General features: G+C 41.3%; 1 protein-coding gene across 2 annotated transcripts; it reads right to left on the bottom strand.

The window, feature by feature from the left end:
* Window positions 1–2,795: 2,795 nt before the first annotated feature.
* Window positions 2,796–14,517, bottom strand: det1 (DET1 partner of COP1 E3 ubiquitin ligase). 2 transcript variants are annotated; one of them, XM_005751500.2, is made up of 9 exons: window positions 14,349–14,517; window positions 13,418–13,750; window positions 12,999–13,265; window positions 12,695–12,907; window positions 12,389–12,612; window positions 8,342–8,471; window positions 7,595–7,785; window positions 5,582–5,773; window positions 2,796–3,635 (listed from the first exon to the last, which is right to left on the bottom strand). In XM_005751500.2, exons 2-9 carry the CDS (start codon window positions 13,664–13,666, stop codon window positions 3,446–3,448), a joined length of 1,656 nt encoding a protein of 551 aa, XP_005751557.1. In that variant the 5' UTR covers window positions 13,667–13,750; window positions 14,349–14,517; the 3' UTR covers window positions 2,796–3,445. The 2 variants fall into 2 exon arrangements, with proteins under 2 accessions (XP_005751557.1, XP_005751558.1); XM_005751501.2 differs by having other exon boundaries at window positions 13,418–13,688.
* Between the last annotated feature and the right edge of the window lie 1,236 nt (window positions 14,518–15,753).

The raw sequence follows: 15,753 nt of genomic DNA, 5'->3' as shown, positions 1-15,753 counted from the left end.
GATACTGAATCATGGTGTGTATGGTGTGTACTTAGTTTTTCACAGGACTGCACAGAGACCTGTGAAAAGTTTATTTTTCACATGCCTGTATGATATGTGCAGTGAGCTATGTTCTCTTTGACTAACAGCCTCCCGGGCTGAAACAGGACCAGACACCATATCCATCTTTTCTCATGCACCAATTATCTCATTCCTCCTCTACATGTCAGTTACATTTTTGCAGTTCTCTAAACCAGCTGTGCATATGTGAAAGTCCCCACACTTGTAGTTCACAGCTTTTTTCCCTGTCCTGTCAAAAAAAGAAGGAAAAAAAAAAAAATCCAGCATCCGATTGCCACTTGTTAGATTTCAGATTTAATCTTTGGAAGTTAAACTAACTCTATCTTTTTAGTTAATTATTTACCATTTAGCCATCAATCTGTCCAATGCTGTATTAATTACTATAAGCGAACTATTTGAACCATTTGTTAAAATCATTTTAGTTTTAACAATGTATCCATTTTTTTTTTTTAAAGATAAATATCACGGTGGCACGGTGGTTAGCACTGTTGCCTCACAGCAAGAAGGTCCTGAGTTCAATTCCACCATCAGGTCTTTCTGTGTGGAGTTTGCATGTTCTCCCCGTGTTTGCGTGGGTTCTCTCCGGGTACTCTGGCTTCCTCCCACCGTCCAAAGACATGCAGCTTGTGGGGATAGGTTAATTGGATAATCCAAATTGCCACTAGGTGTGAGTGTGAATGGTTGTCTGTCCCTGTGTGTTGGCCCTGCGACAGACTGGCGACCTGTCCAGGGTGTACCCCGCCTTCGCCCTATGACAGCTGGGATAGGCTCCAGCGCCTATCCCAGCTGTCATAGGAGCTATTAACTCCTATTTGCTCTTAGGTGCAACATTTTTAATAGTTATCAAAGTTTGTAAGTTATACTGGGGGCTTATTTTGCATATTGAACTTTGGAATCCGTCGTTGTGTACAGTCAGGTATCTTCAAAATGTGTTTTAAACTTCAAGTTTTCATTCACACTTGAGTCCTGTGAAGACATGAGGCTGGTCCAGTTCAGTTTGAGGTGCAAAACGTGGTTTAAGGGCAGCATCAGGGTTACATCACGAGTTAGAAACAAAAGAAAGAACGTACTCTGGAGTGATGGAAACACATCTCTGTGCATGAATTTCCTAATGCTTTCATAACATCCCAAAGCGCACACAGCTTGAATCATTTTTGCTTTGATGATGAGCTAACAAAATAACATCACCTCAAAACAAAAAATGTAGAGAATCTGGTCGTCGTGCATCTGTGACTGCTGTGAACCACACTGAACATGGAGTGAAGGGCTCAGAATAAACAACAGAGTAACGCACAGTGCTGCACCAGCCTGCACATTTTCACTGGGTTCTGCTGTCCGAAACATTAAATGCAGCTGTGTGCAGTTAGATCTGTGAAGACTAGTGCTGCAACAGGAAACACTTAGGATTGTGGCCTTTTCTGGATTACATTGGTTGCGCTGTTGCCTAGACAACAGTAATTAGAAAAGACTAGGTTACCAAGCAGAGAGCGGTTATGTTTCCTTAGCAACCAAGGTCAGGGAGAAGGCTCTGTGTTTACCTGATTCTGAGAAAGGAGACAGATACAACACATCTGTCATTGTAGTAAGTACTGGGAGGCGTCAGATTCATGCAGTCATCTATTTTCCCTGCTTGCACTGAAGACTGTAACTTTAGCACCACAGTAACCTGACTGCTTTTTAATTCATCTGTGCAGAAAATAGAGCTTGCGTCAATTTCCAGCTGTCAGTGCAAGCTTTAAAACAAACGGAGAATACGAGGGGGAAGGAATCTGTTAGGAGAGCTGAGGAGAGCACACATTGTGTCCTCCTATATGTAGGCCTATGTGTGCCCGCTGCGTGCTCTTCCTGTAATTAGTTGATTATCACAGCTTGTCGTCACACACAAGCTTACACAAACACGCTATAATGACAATGACATAACACGGCCTCCTTAAGTATCAGTCTACCGTTTTGTCACTCCTCTGCTCACTGCTTCTATCATCCATCTTCCCTTTCCCTCGAAGCCCTTTTAGTCCGTCTGTCAGACAAAGACACACACACACAAGCTTCCCATGTCCACGTGTAACCAGAGGCTATGAGAACACTTAATCCCTCAGCACCTGCTTTCCATACTACTGTGACCTCTCCGCAGCTGGCTCGGTGTGTGCCTTGTTGCCTTTACATGTTCATATCAGTGCCAGGAAGGAGGAGAGAGGTGTTAATTAATTTGCATATTTGTAGATTTGTTTGTATCCGTGCGTTTTAGTGACACGTTTAAGCTTAAAAACATGGCCAGCGCTGTAGTGCGGAGAACAGATGGAGTGGGTATAACATGGCATCGTTATGATCCCATACAGTGCAGCAGAACAGACTGCAGGGATCAGCTTTTCAAATTAAATATGATGACACTTACACTGTGTCCTGTCTGCTCTCTGTACGCAGGTCCAACGAGTGCCAGCATCACTTCTGGTGCTTTATAAAGCCTCTAAAGGCACAGCTAGTTAAAAAAAAAAAAAAAATTGTTCAGGTTTAGAGATGAAAAAGGAAAAAATATAGAAAATTTCATTTGGAGAAACGATGCAGATTACTTGTTTCTGCACTCTAAAGTGTGTGAATAAATGAATTCATATAGAAGAATCTGAAGCAAAGAATAAACAGGGCAATTATTTATAGGGAACAATAACGCTGCTTAAATCCACACACACACACACCACACACACCACACTACACCACACACACACACCTAAAACACTACCCAAAATGTAGATCATTTTATTGCCATAAAATATATACAAACAGTAGCATGTAAATTAAAAAACAAACTGTAAAACGAATCTAAAATAACATGACCTCTTTCCACATCCATGTGAGGAAAAAAAAAAAAAAGTTTGCTTGACTGCTGCTCACCGACTGGATAAGAAATTCGGACCTGAATGTGCACAGCAGGAAAAAGAAAACACCTTTGGTTCCTTCTAAGAGGTCCGGCTACCTACAGCTCCCACCTCAGCTGCACATCAATCACTCTCTACACATCTCCATTTACACTTATTCCACCCTCTCCTCCCTACAGGTCGCTCTTTGTTTGGTGGAGGAAGGGGCAAAGAGAAGGCAAAAGGGAAATGGCAGAATTGCAGCCTTCTCACCGAGGGAGAAGAGGGGCTGAGGTGCAGTGAGTGCTGCGTGATGGCAGGGGAAAGAGGAGAGGAACAGTGGTTTCCATCAGGAGAAGAATGCAGAGAGAAGGCTGCTGATTTCTCTGGAGGAGGAGACGGCGACTAAGAGAACAAAGTGTTTTGTGCCTCCCGATGGAGGACATGTTTGTTGTATTGTCACCAGTAGCTGCTAACAGAAGCCCAACAGGCCCGCAGTTTATCTCCAAGTGTGAGTCCATTTTTACGCCAGCTCCTCACGCACACACGTGTCTCATGTGGAAGTTGACCACGTACTCTGCGTTGGTGCGCTGGACAGAAATGGCAAAGGGTTCAAAAGGGTGGAAGGTGAAAGCGACCAGGCGACGCACAGCGTGATTAACCGGCCGTCCCAGCAGGCCCGCCTGGATCTTAAACTTCAGCAGGCCGGAGTCACGTGCATAAAATCTGGTGGGTCAGAGATGAGAGACACAGAAGCTGCGTTAAACTCATTTAGTCCAGTCTCTTCTTTTCTAGAACGCTCTATGATGAAAATCCAAAGTATTGTTCTTTCATCTTTTTTGGGGAGCAAGCGGCTAAGACTATGACTGATTAACCTGTCAATAATTTTGCTAATCAGTTGATAAGCTTTAAAAAAAAAAAAAAAAAAAGGTGACAAATGGCCCTAATAATGGGTCAGGCAATCATAGCCTAGCTGTGAAAACAACAGTGTCCATTGCTTATTTCAAATGACTTTAAATTTCAGTGAATGTTTCTTCTGCACTTGGCTCCAGTCTTACTAAGAATTGACTGGTGTGACAGCATATCACAGCTCAACATTAAAGAATTTAAAATTTGCTAATTCTCATATTTTTTGAATCAAAGTGTCTGATCTAACAGCGGTTTTTATAACGGCACGCACATCACCGCATCCAGCGCCTCTAAGACAGAAGCTACAACTGAACGAAGCTAGTTATGAAGGCACCTCTACAACTCTACAACTCTTATAATTATTGGCCAGAGCGTGCCAGTCAGCTGTTTTTAATGATTTCAGTATAGAGTGCATAACTGAAAATGATTTCATACGCTGTAAATAATAACAGTCTGTTACATTTTGCTGATAGGTCAGTGAATGGTAAATCTAGAGAAATGATGCGGATGTGATTTTAGCTCTAAGTTCTCCACAACAGACATTTTGATGTGTAATGACAGGAAAAGCACAGGTGTAAGTTTGCTACTGCTGCCAGCTCTGGTGCTCTCTAACGAATGCCAGGTGAGCTGAACGGTGCTGGTCTGTTAGCACAGGTCCCACTGAAGGACACCAGGCTCTCACTGTGGCCTCATGGAGTTTGTTTCTGACGGTTTGGTCAGACACATGGCACGTGAGCCGTCCGTTTTAGGTTATTATGTAGGGGTCTGGTAGTGCTGCTCATCGCAGAAAAGAGCAAATACTGGTTTCTGCTGCTGTGTTGATGGCCTTCTATAGCCCCAACAGCTCCCTCTTGTCTCTGTATCCTTGCATTTCTTCCACACTGTTGAGACTATGATAGGAAACAGAGCAAACCACGCCATGCTGGAGGATCTGAACTACCTGTGCAACCTGCGAACCAGCGAAAAGCAGAACTGGAGAAAAATCAGTCAGGACATATAAGGACACCGCAGTAGTCTATGGCCAGCACCTGCAAAGCCATTGCCTTTTTGTGCGTTGCCTGTTGCACATTCTGCAGTGCACCTGTTGTCACTTCATTTACTCACACAGGTGAAATAGGCTGACAATGGTTTATGGTTTCTAACCAGACAGATTGAGATCCCTGAGCCATTCCCTTTTTATCTTGAGTAATGTTTTATTTTCACGCCTATGTTTTCATTTTATTACTGGGATATATAAAGATAATGCCAGTGGGAACAAAAAAAAAATGGCCTCAAATGATTATTTTTTTCTAAACTAACAAAAAAAGAAAGTTACCATATGAGAAGTTTTGTTAAATTTTCTTTCATATTTTGGTTGTTTTGCATTTTTCCAGAACATTTTATCGAAATCGTTGATGTTTAATTTACAGCTGATTAACCATTTAGTTAAGCGACAGTGTGTCCTCCACATCACTACCCAAGTTTCATAGTCAGTAAGGCTGCTGGATTACGGCACAAAAACCACCATCACAATTATTTGGTCAAAAAATGTTAATCTCAATTGTTTATCACAATTATTTATTAAGTTTATAAACACAAAAATGTCCTTTGGCACTGGATTTCTTTAAATATGTAAATGAAAAACAATCAGGATAAATTAAAACAAGATAGTAGTGGAAATCGCAGTCAAGAAGGAGAAAGCCTAATTTCTGGACATTAATTAGCATGAATCGCGTCACGCATTAAGATTACAAGAGGACTGGTCATCCTGATGAAGTCCATACCTGATGGGGTGGTCTCCGCAGGTCTTAGGCCTCTCCATAACTGACACCCACTTGTCATCATAGCTGAAGAGGGAGAGGTCGAGGTAAGGGCTGCTGCTGTAGGACTGTGCGCTGATGGGCAGCTGACCCAGCAGCCGACGCACCGCTTCGGTATGGCCGCCATATTTGGCATTCACAATAGTGTCCTTAAATCTGAAGCGGCAGACAGACAGCTCAACATTAGCTAACCCCTGTGATCCTGAATTGTCTCGTTTCCACTGCAGCTGGGTTTATGTGCAAATTCCCCATTTATTGAATAGATTTCTATAAATGGCATTTAAAATAAAAAACACTTTTCTGAGAACTTCTTATAAATTGTAGTCTCCAAACTCTCACTATATATTTCCAGCACTCAGCAGTGACTCAGTGGTCTCACTCCTCCTCTCTCCCTTCACTCTTCTAAGCTCGGGATCCATATTTTTCAGACGTGCTCTCACTTTGTTTCATACTACATTATCTCCAGTTTTACTGGCCTGTCTGTTTCACTCTACCTGGCTTGTGCTAGACTGAAGCCCTCTGAACTGGGCTTCACTGCCAGCTAGTTGTAAGTGGTACAAATCGGGTTTGCGGAATGTGCTCACCAGCTTTCAATTTCTCCCCTCCTCCTGTCTGACATCAATTTTCACCACTCTAAAATCCAATTCTGAGCTCTTTTCCTCACTCAAACTATCCTTTATCGTCTCCTCCTTCTCCAGCGCCCTTCCTTGCCACCCCATTCTGCTTTACCCTCCACAGGAGGATTTTGTCACCTATGCTGGCCAGTCAAACCACCAAATTCAATCACAGTTCCTCCAGCCACACTAACCGTCTTAATGTCTTTCTTCTATATCCAGATTAAGTCCTAAAACTCCTTTCCTCCCTCCTTTAGGCGATCGTTGCTGATCTGCTTCACTTCCTGACCACTGTCTTAAAATCCTCCCTGACATTTGATGCTGTGTGGCATTAGGAACATCTGTTTATAGCTTGGGTTTTGAAGACAAACATGAATATATTTGGACTAGTTGTCAGCTAATGCTAGTAAGCTTGGTTAGCAGCAGTGTCCACAGATAGCATTATGGGTACATAACACAGATAGTGGCTAATTAAATAAAAATACAAATAAAAATGTCATGACACGTCCAGAGACCTGACTCACAGCTTTTTAATGCCAACATTACAGCCTGGAACAAAAAGTGGTTTTGGCCTGTATGAACAGTTTCTTCCTTCATAACAACTGTATGGTGGGTAAATGTCTTATACACTGACAGAGAGCTGTAGCTAATAGCTCGTAGCTTGGCCTCATCTTCATTAACGTGAGTCACTGAACTGGTTGTATTTGTACTGTTGGTGCTTTCTGGTATCTTTCTTCTCTTCTTTGATCCCTTGCTGGCATTAGGTCTGGATCGACTCATGCGCTGCTGTGGGTGCCAATGGTTGTCGAATTTCCTTCACAACCCGTTTCCATGCATTGCGATCATTGGCCTGGCCTCGTCGAGATTTATTCTGCAATCTCTGATGTCATCTTCTGGTATATTATCCACCAAATAATACAGCTTACTGTGTGGTGCAGTTGTTACTGCTGTCTGTTACTGTGTCTCTCTGTTAGACCAATACAATCTGTATTCGCTAACCAGGCACGTTAGAAATAGATGGCAACTTAGCTATCTAATGCTAGATGATCTATCATCATCTTGTCCAAAATATGGTTACTTCTGGTTATAAAAGAAACCAATATGGCAGTGATCAAAATGCTAAAAAACAGCTCCAAGAGTCCAAAACTAGATTGTGATGGTATGGTGGCTTATGCTGTTTTATATATACAGTCTATGGTAAAGGTAAGAATCTTAATCTTAACTGAAGCCTAATCTGCAAGACTCACTTTGGCAGAAATCTTCAAATGAGATAAAATGTAGTTTTTGGCATTATGCACCGACTTTGTTAATCATCACCATGTGGCTACTTTTTCATCATTTCACTTTATTTTTTAGTCGGTACCTTCTCTGGACCTGCCGTGCGTAGTTATTTGATGAAGCAGAGCAGGGGAACTGGACAGCTTGGCTGTGCAGGGTAGCATTTCTGAACAGGTCGCAGAAATTCTCAAACAGCTCCAGCAGCTGGTCGGAGGTGTTCTCGAAGACAGCCAGCACCTCCGTGGACACCATGTTGTACACAACAAAGAAGGATGGCTGTGAGAGATCCAAACAGGGCAGTGGAAATTTAGAGAAACACAACAAATCATTCTGTAATTATTTACTTTAATTAATTTAACCGGTAATTAATACTTTGATGTAGCTATGTTTTTCAAAACCATGATCAAGGCCTTTAATGGAGAGAACAAAAAAAAACAAAAAAAAAAAAACAGTCAGACACGAGACATTCATTCTAGCATCATTAAAGCTTTGAAGGCTTTCAGCATGTTTACATTACAGGGTCACTGCAAGTTGAATATGGCAATGTTTATAAAGTCTTCAAGGGTAAATTAAAAATGGCTGATTAGCTCAGAAGTCAAATGTGACATTTCTTGAAAATAAACTGAGCATTAATTAGGTCTATTTGTTGCCACAGTGAATTCAGAACTGAACAGAATCTGTAGGACAAGCGTATCCTTGGAGACCTGAAAGAGGAATTCCTGTTACACAGCACAAACAACAAAGGACAGAGAGAGAGAGGCTGGGGAAAGCAACAAAGAGAGGAGAGGGAGGAATTCAAACTCAGATCATATTTTCTGTGTGCTCTCTCTACCTGCGAGGGGTCGGTAACTCTGAGCGTGACCACGTCTTCGCTGGTGTATTTGATGAAGAGGTGATGCTCATCCAACAGCTGCATCTTCCACATCCTTAAACGTTTCAGCTGATCAAAAAATTGGAAAAACCTGCGAGAAAAAACCCAAAACAAACAAACAAGGAAACTTACATGCTGGATGGCCTAGATGCACATAGATGCACAGTGGACAAAATCATGAAGAGTTTCAGTGCTTCAGCAGTTAATTTACTCACACAGCATTACACAGAAAATAAGATAACACTAAATAAGCTGAGCTGAAAAACCTTGCCAATTACACAAGTCAGAATTTTGCCAAGCAAATTTAATTTAACTTTTAAATATGAATATTTGTCTGCTCTTTCTTTCTTTTTTTAATTTAACACCGTCACCATCTTACACTTTATTAGACAGTAAATGTGAAGAGCCAGAGAGGAAATTTTGGGTAGAAAAAGAAGTGGACTGGCATGCAGTAAAGGTCACACGAATACGAATTAAACAGATATATGGCATGTGTGCCATGTATGTATAAGGCCGCCCCTACTTCTTTTTAAATCGGTCTGGCAATCAGAAAAACATGCATGAATTCAGTGATAGCCTGATTCTGTCTGAGTGCTTTTCCTGTTAAAAGGGAGTTCTTCCTTCACACTGTCCCCAAGTGCCTGTTCAAAAGACAAATGTCTGATTGTTGAGGTTTTCTCTCTGATATTGTAAGATCTTTGCTATACAATATAAAGCGCCTTGATGTGACTCATTGTGAAGAGGGATATAAACAAATCACAGGAGCAATGAGGGAGGTGTTCTGGTAGAGCAGGGCGATATGACCAAAAATATTTATCTTGAGATACATTTGAAAATTTGCGATAACGATAGAACTGACGACATAATTGTCACTAGACAAAATATTTTACAACTCCACAACTTTATTTAACCTGTTAGCAGTCGGACGTACCGCCCACGGTACATTGGATGGTTTAGGGGACTAATTGTAAATTTGTAGGACTGCTAAGGGGTTAAACAAGCAGCTGTTTTTTGTGCATTAAAGTTATATAAAAATTTAACAGTGCAAAAGCAAATTGCTCGCTGACAGTTTAACCAAAAGGCATTTCCAGTGGAAACTGGCCGACATATCCTCAGCATAACCATGTATAATATCCACTGAGGTTAAACAGAGGTTATACACACACAATACGGTAATATTATGTTGAAGCACAGCACATATCACTCCGTGAGGCTCCTGCCTACAATAGCTGTAATGCTCCGACAATCTATCAAGCGGTGCGGCTTCGTAGCTCAGCAAAGTCGTACTAAAACATTTGACAGGTTTTCGAGCGCCGCGTACCACATAAAATCGTTTCGAGGTCAGTAAACACAACCAGAATTCATACATAAGGCACACGGGATTATAGGGGGCACTGTCGATTTTCAGAAAAATCAAAGGATTGATTTTAAGTGTGCCGCATTTTCCAAAAAACACGGTAATAACGACGGCCCGCTAGCATGCATTACCAAAAATAGTGCTTTGTTGTGTATCTGACTGACGAAAGCTAAACCAGTTCCACACCACTGAAGTTGCAGCATTTTACAAACCAATTCTGGTTCATCCGTTTCATTCAACAATCCGCTTTTGCCCTTCTCATTCTCTGTCGCCGCCATGCTTTTACTGCCATGTGCATATGTAAACAAAGGCCCTGCGCATTTGACCCATATTCTATCGCAATATTTCATTTTCTTATCGTTGCCCAACATTATACCGGTATAATATGGCCCAGCCCTAGTTTCTGGGAATTATAGTATACATCGAGTGTACAATGGCTTTACTTTTCAGATCAGAATCAACATCCATGACTTTGTATAAAATTCAAAATGGAATTGACAAACAGATGAAAATACATGCCAAGGAACTGGAGATAATTGTGTCACTCTGTGACAGCCAAGAGATAAGACGGTGCTGTTTCAGGCTTCAGATTTGAGCTACAGCAGATGATTCGTTTTTCAGTACTGATTACGACTCAAATCAACCACTTGATAGATAAAGTTTAAAAATGCGCATCACAATTCTCCAAAGCCATACATACCATTTGATTTTAACGTTGAACCAAAATTAAAATACCCCCAAAATCTTTACTCTAAGTTAATCTAAGATTAAAGAAATGTTCTCATTAGAGAGCCTGGAAACAATCATAAACATCTATCACAACCTGTGATGACATTTAGTACAACTCCCTCTGCAGACAACAAAGGCTTTCTTATTCGTCCATACAGGCATAGAGATACAAAATATGGCAACCAATAATCAAGAAAATTGAATTATTTTTCTGATAATGGAATTTGAGTTGATAATTACATCCAATAATGTGGAGCCTCCTCAACATCCGGCTGAGCATCCGATTTTTTTGCCTCTCTCTCCTCTGCCATCTTTTGCTGCCCATTTATAGAAGGGCGGAGTGCCTCGCATGCATCGAGGACATAAGTGAGTGAAGAATGGCTGGAGTGAATGACAATCGGGCTCTTTCTCCATATTCAGCAAAATCCAACACTGAGAGATGGCACAAACAATTTATCGTTTGAAGAAGAAGAACATAAACACGACGAGTCCTATACTCGCAGCTCCTTCTACATCCACCTTTGGTGTGCTTTCCCAGAAGTAGATGCAGAACCCATAAACAACATACAAGCAAACACACCCATCATGAAAAGTGCGTACATATGTCAGGATGTCAGTGGTGCAGTTTGAGCTTTTGTTGGCAGAGTTAGGACCAAATCTAAGGAGGCAGAGAAATAATTTCAGACAGCCAACTGTCCTGGAGCAGAATCTAGCTGTGTGTCTAAGGTAACATAGGATTATAACAGCGTTATTTTACCATTTCCATATCAATGTATATTCAGTGGCAGTCCGCATTTTGAGTTATAACTGCGCTTGTTGCCAAATGCAGTGGTCTGATTGGTCCGATTGGTTTATTCGCATATTGAAAGGAAAAAAAAAAGCCACAAATTTGTTCTTTTAAATTATGCAGTTAGTGTGAACAGCTGCATTAGGAACAGGCGAGTCTGAAAGATCTTTGTGACACACAAAACATTTGCATGATTTTTTAGTGTCCGTGTTTAAAGGCCTCAAGGCTCTGTCAGCATATTCAATTCAATTTTATTTATACAGCGCCAAATCACACCAACAGTCACCTCAAGGCGTTTTATATTGTAAGGTAGACCCCACAATAATAAATACAGAGAAAAACCATAAACCAAAAACAATCATATGACCCTATGAGCAAGCACTTTGGCGACAGTGGGAAGGAAACAGGAAGAAACCTCCAGCAGAACCAGGCTCAGGGAGGGGCGGCCATCTGCCGCAAATCCACGGCAGCATATCCACATAGATATACATTTTTCCCTGTCCACATTTGTATGCCATTATTCTCCGCAACAAAGGTTATTTTTTATCAGATCTTAAATTATGGAGCGGTCCTTAATATTTGGCTGTTTGGATATAAATTAATTGGGTCTAAATATTGAAGTATATACAATATCAGATTGCCCTTGAACTTGAGCTTGACATCCCTTTCACTCAAAAGTGCCTAATCTTGCTCTCCTAGCAGTGCACAGCAGCATTTTCAAACTTAATAATAAATAAGCAAATAGCAAATTACACTTAGCGGAGATTCCACCTCTACTGTCTAGAAAAGCAGCTCACAGTTATTCACCCCCTCTCGACATCTGCTACAAGTTAGACAACCATTTTAACCACAACCTGGTGGAGATCTGATGCCACCACACTCAGCTTATCAAAACTGCAGAACAGGCAATAAAGTTTGAGTCTGTCAACAGTTTGACAACATATTGGAGAAGAAGATTATTATCTCTGCAGGAAATGCTGCACAGGAACAGGAAGCTCTCCACCCTAATGTTTTATGTGGCTGAGGATTTAGTTTTAAGTTATAAGTAAGTGAGTACTAGAGATAAATAACTGTAAAGGGCTTTCTGTCACTATATGCAGTTCATTCAAGTCGACTGATCCAACATGATCACTACCTCCTCTTGGCTGTGGCGCTGCCGTCCTGCTCTGCCCTCCTCCAGAGGTAGACCAACAGTCTGTGCTTGAGGGAGTTGATGGTTTTGTCGGTGTACAGACGGGCGAAGCCTGGCTGATTCTCAGCTTGAGTTTCCGTATAAACAGCTGAAAGAGTCAAGAGGTCGTCCTCATAACAGAACCGACCGATAGTCCTCACATCCAGAAAAGTTCCGTCTGGAGTCACCTGACACAGCCACAAAAGCAAATTATTAACGTTTTATATCACAGACTGTCCCATCACTGCAACATGCTATTTAAGCACTCACCTGGAAGACATGGATGGTCTGCTGCTGGACCGACAGCACAGCCAGGATGTTCCTGTAGAGGTAGAGGCCCTGGTTGTGTGACAGGATGATTTTGTCACACTTAAAGGACCTGGTGTCACATAGCCTACCAGTGTGGAGATCGATGATGTGGAGAGAGTAGTCTTCTAAAGGAGACCGGGGGTTGGGAGTCACGGATTCATTGTTGCGGTACACCTGGTGGAAGAAATGTAGATGAAAGGAGCAGCAGGAGAAAAATAAATCATTTCTGCATCTTCCTTTTTTAAATTTTTTACTAAGCTGATACCTCAAAGAAGAATGGGGGCGGCTCCTCGGGAACATAAACAGCCGATCCGACAATGACATAGCGGCAGTCGTCTGTGAAGAGGCTGCACTCCCGGTTCAGGTGCTCTCCATTCGAGGCCACATTTGTAACGTGGAGCAAAGAGAAAAAGCGCTCAAACAGGCGTCCTCGTATGTTGAGGGAGCGCTGATCGTTGGTGGTGAGAAGAGTCTCTCCTTCTTGGCCTCTAAGCAGATCCTGAGCTGCCTGGCAGCCTTGGTATTCGTATATCTGTATGATGAACAATAACAACAATATTTTCTGGTGAATTTCGTATTTCAACAGACTGTGTGAGTTACACTCTGGACCAGATGGAAGATAAGAATCACACAAGATATTTGGTTTAGGGAATGTGAAATAATAGAGGGTTTGTCTCCTCTTACCTCTAGGGAGGTTTGGTCAGAGGAGAAGGCGATAAAACAACGTCCATCTGGTGAAAATTTTCTGAGGAAGCAGGGTGGCTTCTCCACATTAACCACAGTGAAGTTGGGGAACAGGTTCTGGTGGAAACAGCGCACTCTGTACCAGTGAGCTCCAGGTCGACCGGAGCAGATCCTACGCTTCTCAAGACGATGGACCACATTCTGATTTTGGATGCGTCTTGGTTTCAAGGTTGGGAAGTCCTCATCCATAGTTGTCTGACTCTTAAACCCCCTCACAGTAGGTAGTTGGGTTGTTAGCAGTTACAGGTAAGCAGCTACATCACGAGTATAGACCTGTTACATGTGTGTTTTAAGGGAAAGTGAGAGCTGAAAGTGTTAAATGGTTTGATATCTGTCAAAGTTTTAGAGATGGCGAGTTTTACTTTTACATGTGCACCTGCTATTATGACAGAAAGATAGACTATAGCAAACTACGCAATCCAAGAACCTGTAAAACCTTTAAATTTTCTTCCTGTCTTCATGTTCAGGCCTGTGAAACAGACTGTGTGAGATTTTGGAGATATATGCCCAAACTAAAACAAGAGTGATTATTTCACTTTAACATCCACGTATGGCCCATACCATCAGTAGCTGTCACATTTAGGACAACACAGATGGTTAACAAAAAGCAAACTTAACAAATGGGTCCTAACATTTTAAGACAAACATACGACATATAAAGAATGGGCTAAGTTAAGTAAACCATCTGTAAGACATGGTTTCTTCTCTTTTTTGAGCCTTTAACGTAAATTGCATACCTGGACGTTTGATAAAATGATCAATAAAAATAAACTGTTGCATGTCTAAAAAGAAGCTTTCTGTCTTCTCCAAGTCCAGCAGCTTGTGTTAGCAACAGCGTTCAGTTTGGCTGACGAGATCGAGTTTAACTTACCTCCGAAGCGTTCACAACTAGCCACCAACGTGAGTCTCCTCTTATTCGCATACGCTAAAATAATTTCATTCAGCCCACTGAGTCATTGTAACCTGCCACGTTTCTCCAAATCCCAGAAAGCCCGAGGAGTCTCTGGATTCATGAGCCGCTGTGCTTGTTGTTAGACAGCTTATCAGGAAACGTAGAAGAAGACCGCAGACGCCAAAGGGCTGCCATTTAAAACAGCGCCCCCACGTCCTTCCAAGGTGAAGGAGGATATTGCAGTCTGTGACAACGAGGGACTACAGAGAGTATTGTGCAAAGCTCATCTTTGACATGGCTGTAGTGATAATTTTGTACAGTGTAGAAAACTTGCTCAGATCTTTGCCCTAATACAGATGTATTAGCATACATGAAAAGCTTGAAAATTATTTGGTTTTTAACAACTTTTTTGCAAGACTCTAGAAAAGAGAATGTCATAACCCTCTAATAAATGTAATGTAGTGTACACTCATTGACATTTATTAGGTACAAATTGCTAATACAGGGTTGGGCCCCCTCAGAACTGCCCTAATTCTTCATGACATTCTTCATGACACAGATTCAACATGGTGCTGGAAACACCTGAGAGATTTTGGACCATATTGACATGATAGCGTCACACAGTTGTAGCATTTTTATTGGTAGTACTAGCACATCAGTGATGCAAATTGTGTTCCACCACATGTCAAATGTGCTCTGTTGGACTGAGATCTGGTGACTGTGGAAGCCATTTGATTTGGCCAGACAACATTTTTCCCATCTTCTACTGACCAGTTTTGGTGACTCAGTGCAAACTGTATCCTCAGTTTTCTGTTCTTACCTGACAGGAGGGAAACCCAGCATGGTGTTCTGCTGATGTAGCCCATCTGATACAAGAAGGACCAAATCATTGTTTGTTCAGAGATGGTTTTCTGCAAGAGTTTATATCTGATTTACTGCTGTCTTCCTGTCAAATTAGACTGGGGATACTGTCCATGATTTAATAAGCCAGTAATCACCATAAAGAAAGCAGTACATAATTACTTATTTACTGCTTTGTAGCATTAAATAAGTAAAGTAACAACAAATGTAAAAAAAGAAAGTGACAGAGTACACAGTACTATATTTGTCATTGTAAGATTTTACTATACAGAATACCAATGCTACTTATTAAAACACAAAGTTCACTTTGATTTTTAAAAATTATTAAATGGCAGTAACAGACATACCTTTGTGAAATAAATAAATAAATCGATTATTGTTATCAAATGACACGTTTGTGATTACACTATATAAGCTAAAGTGTAGCCAACTTAACTTAAATGTCTTTAATCAAATGACAGTTTATTTTTCCCCAAATTGTATTGACAATATAGAAAACATACAGGGGCCGATCAGCAGTCAA

This window comes from Pundamilia nyererei, unplaced genomic scaffold (assembly GCF_000239375.1).
Source record: "Pundamilia nyererei isolate P.nyererei 1_Seehausen unplaced genomic scaffold, PunNye1.0 scaffold00314, whole genome shotgun sequence".
In the NCBI taxonomy this organism is placed as follows: domain Eukaryota; kingdom Metazoa; phylum Chordata; class Actinopteri; order Cichliformes; family Cichlidae; genus Pundamilia; species Pundamilia nyererei.
Note: the sequence above shows the minus strand (reverse complement) of the source record. Positions and strands in the feature narration are given on the sequence as shown.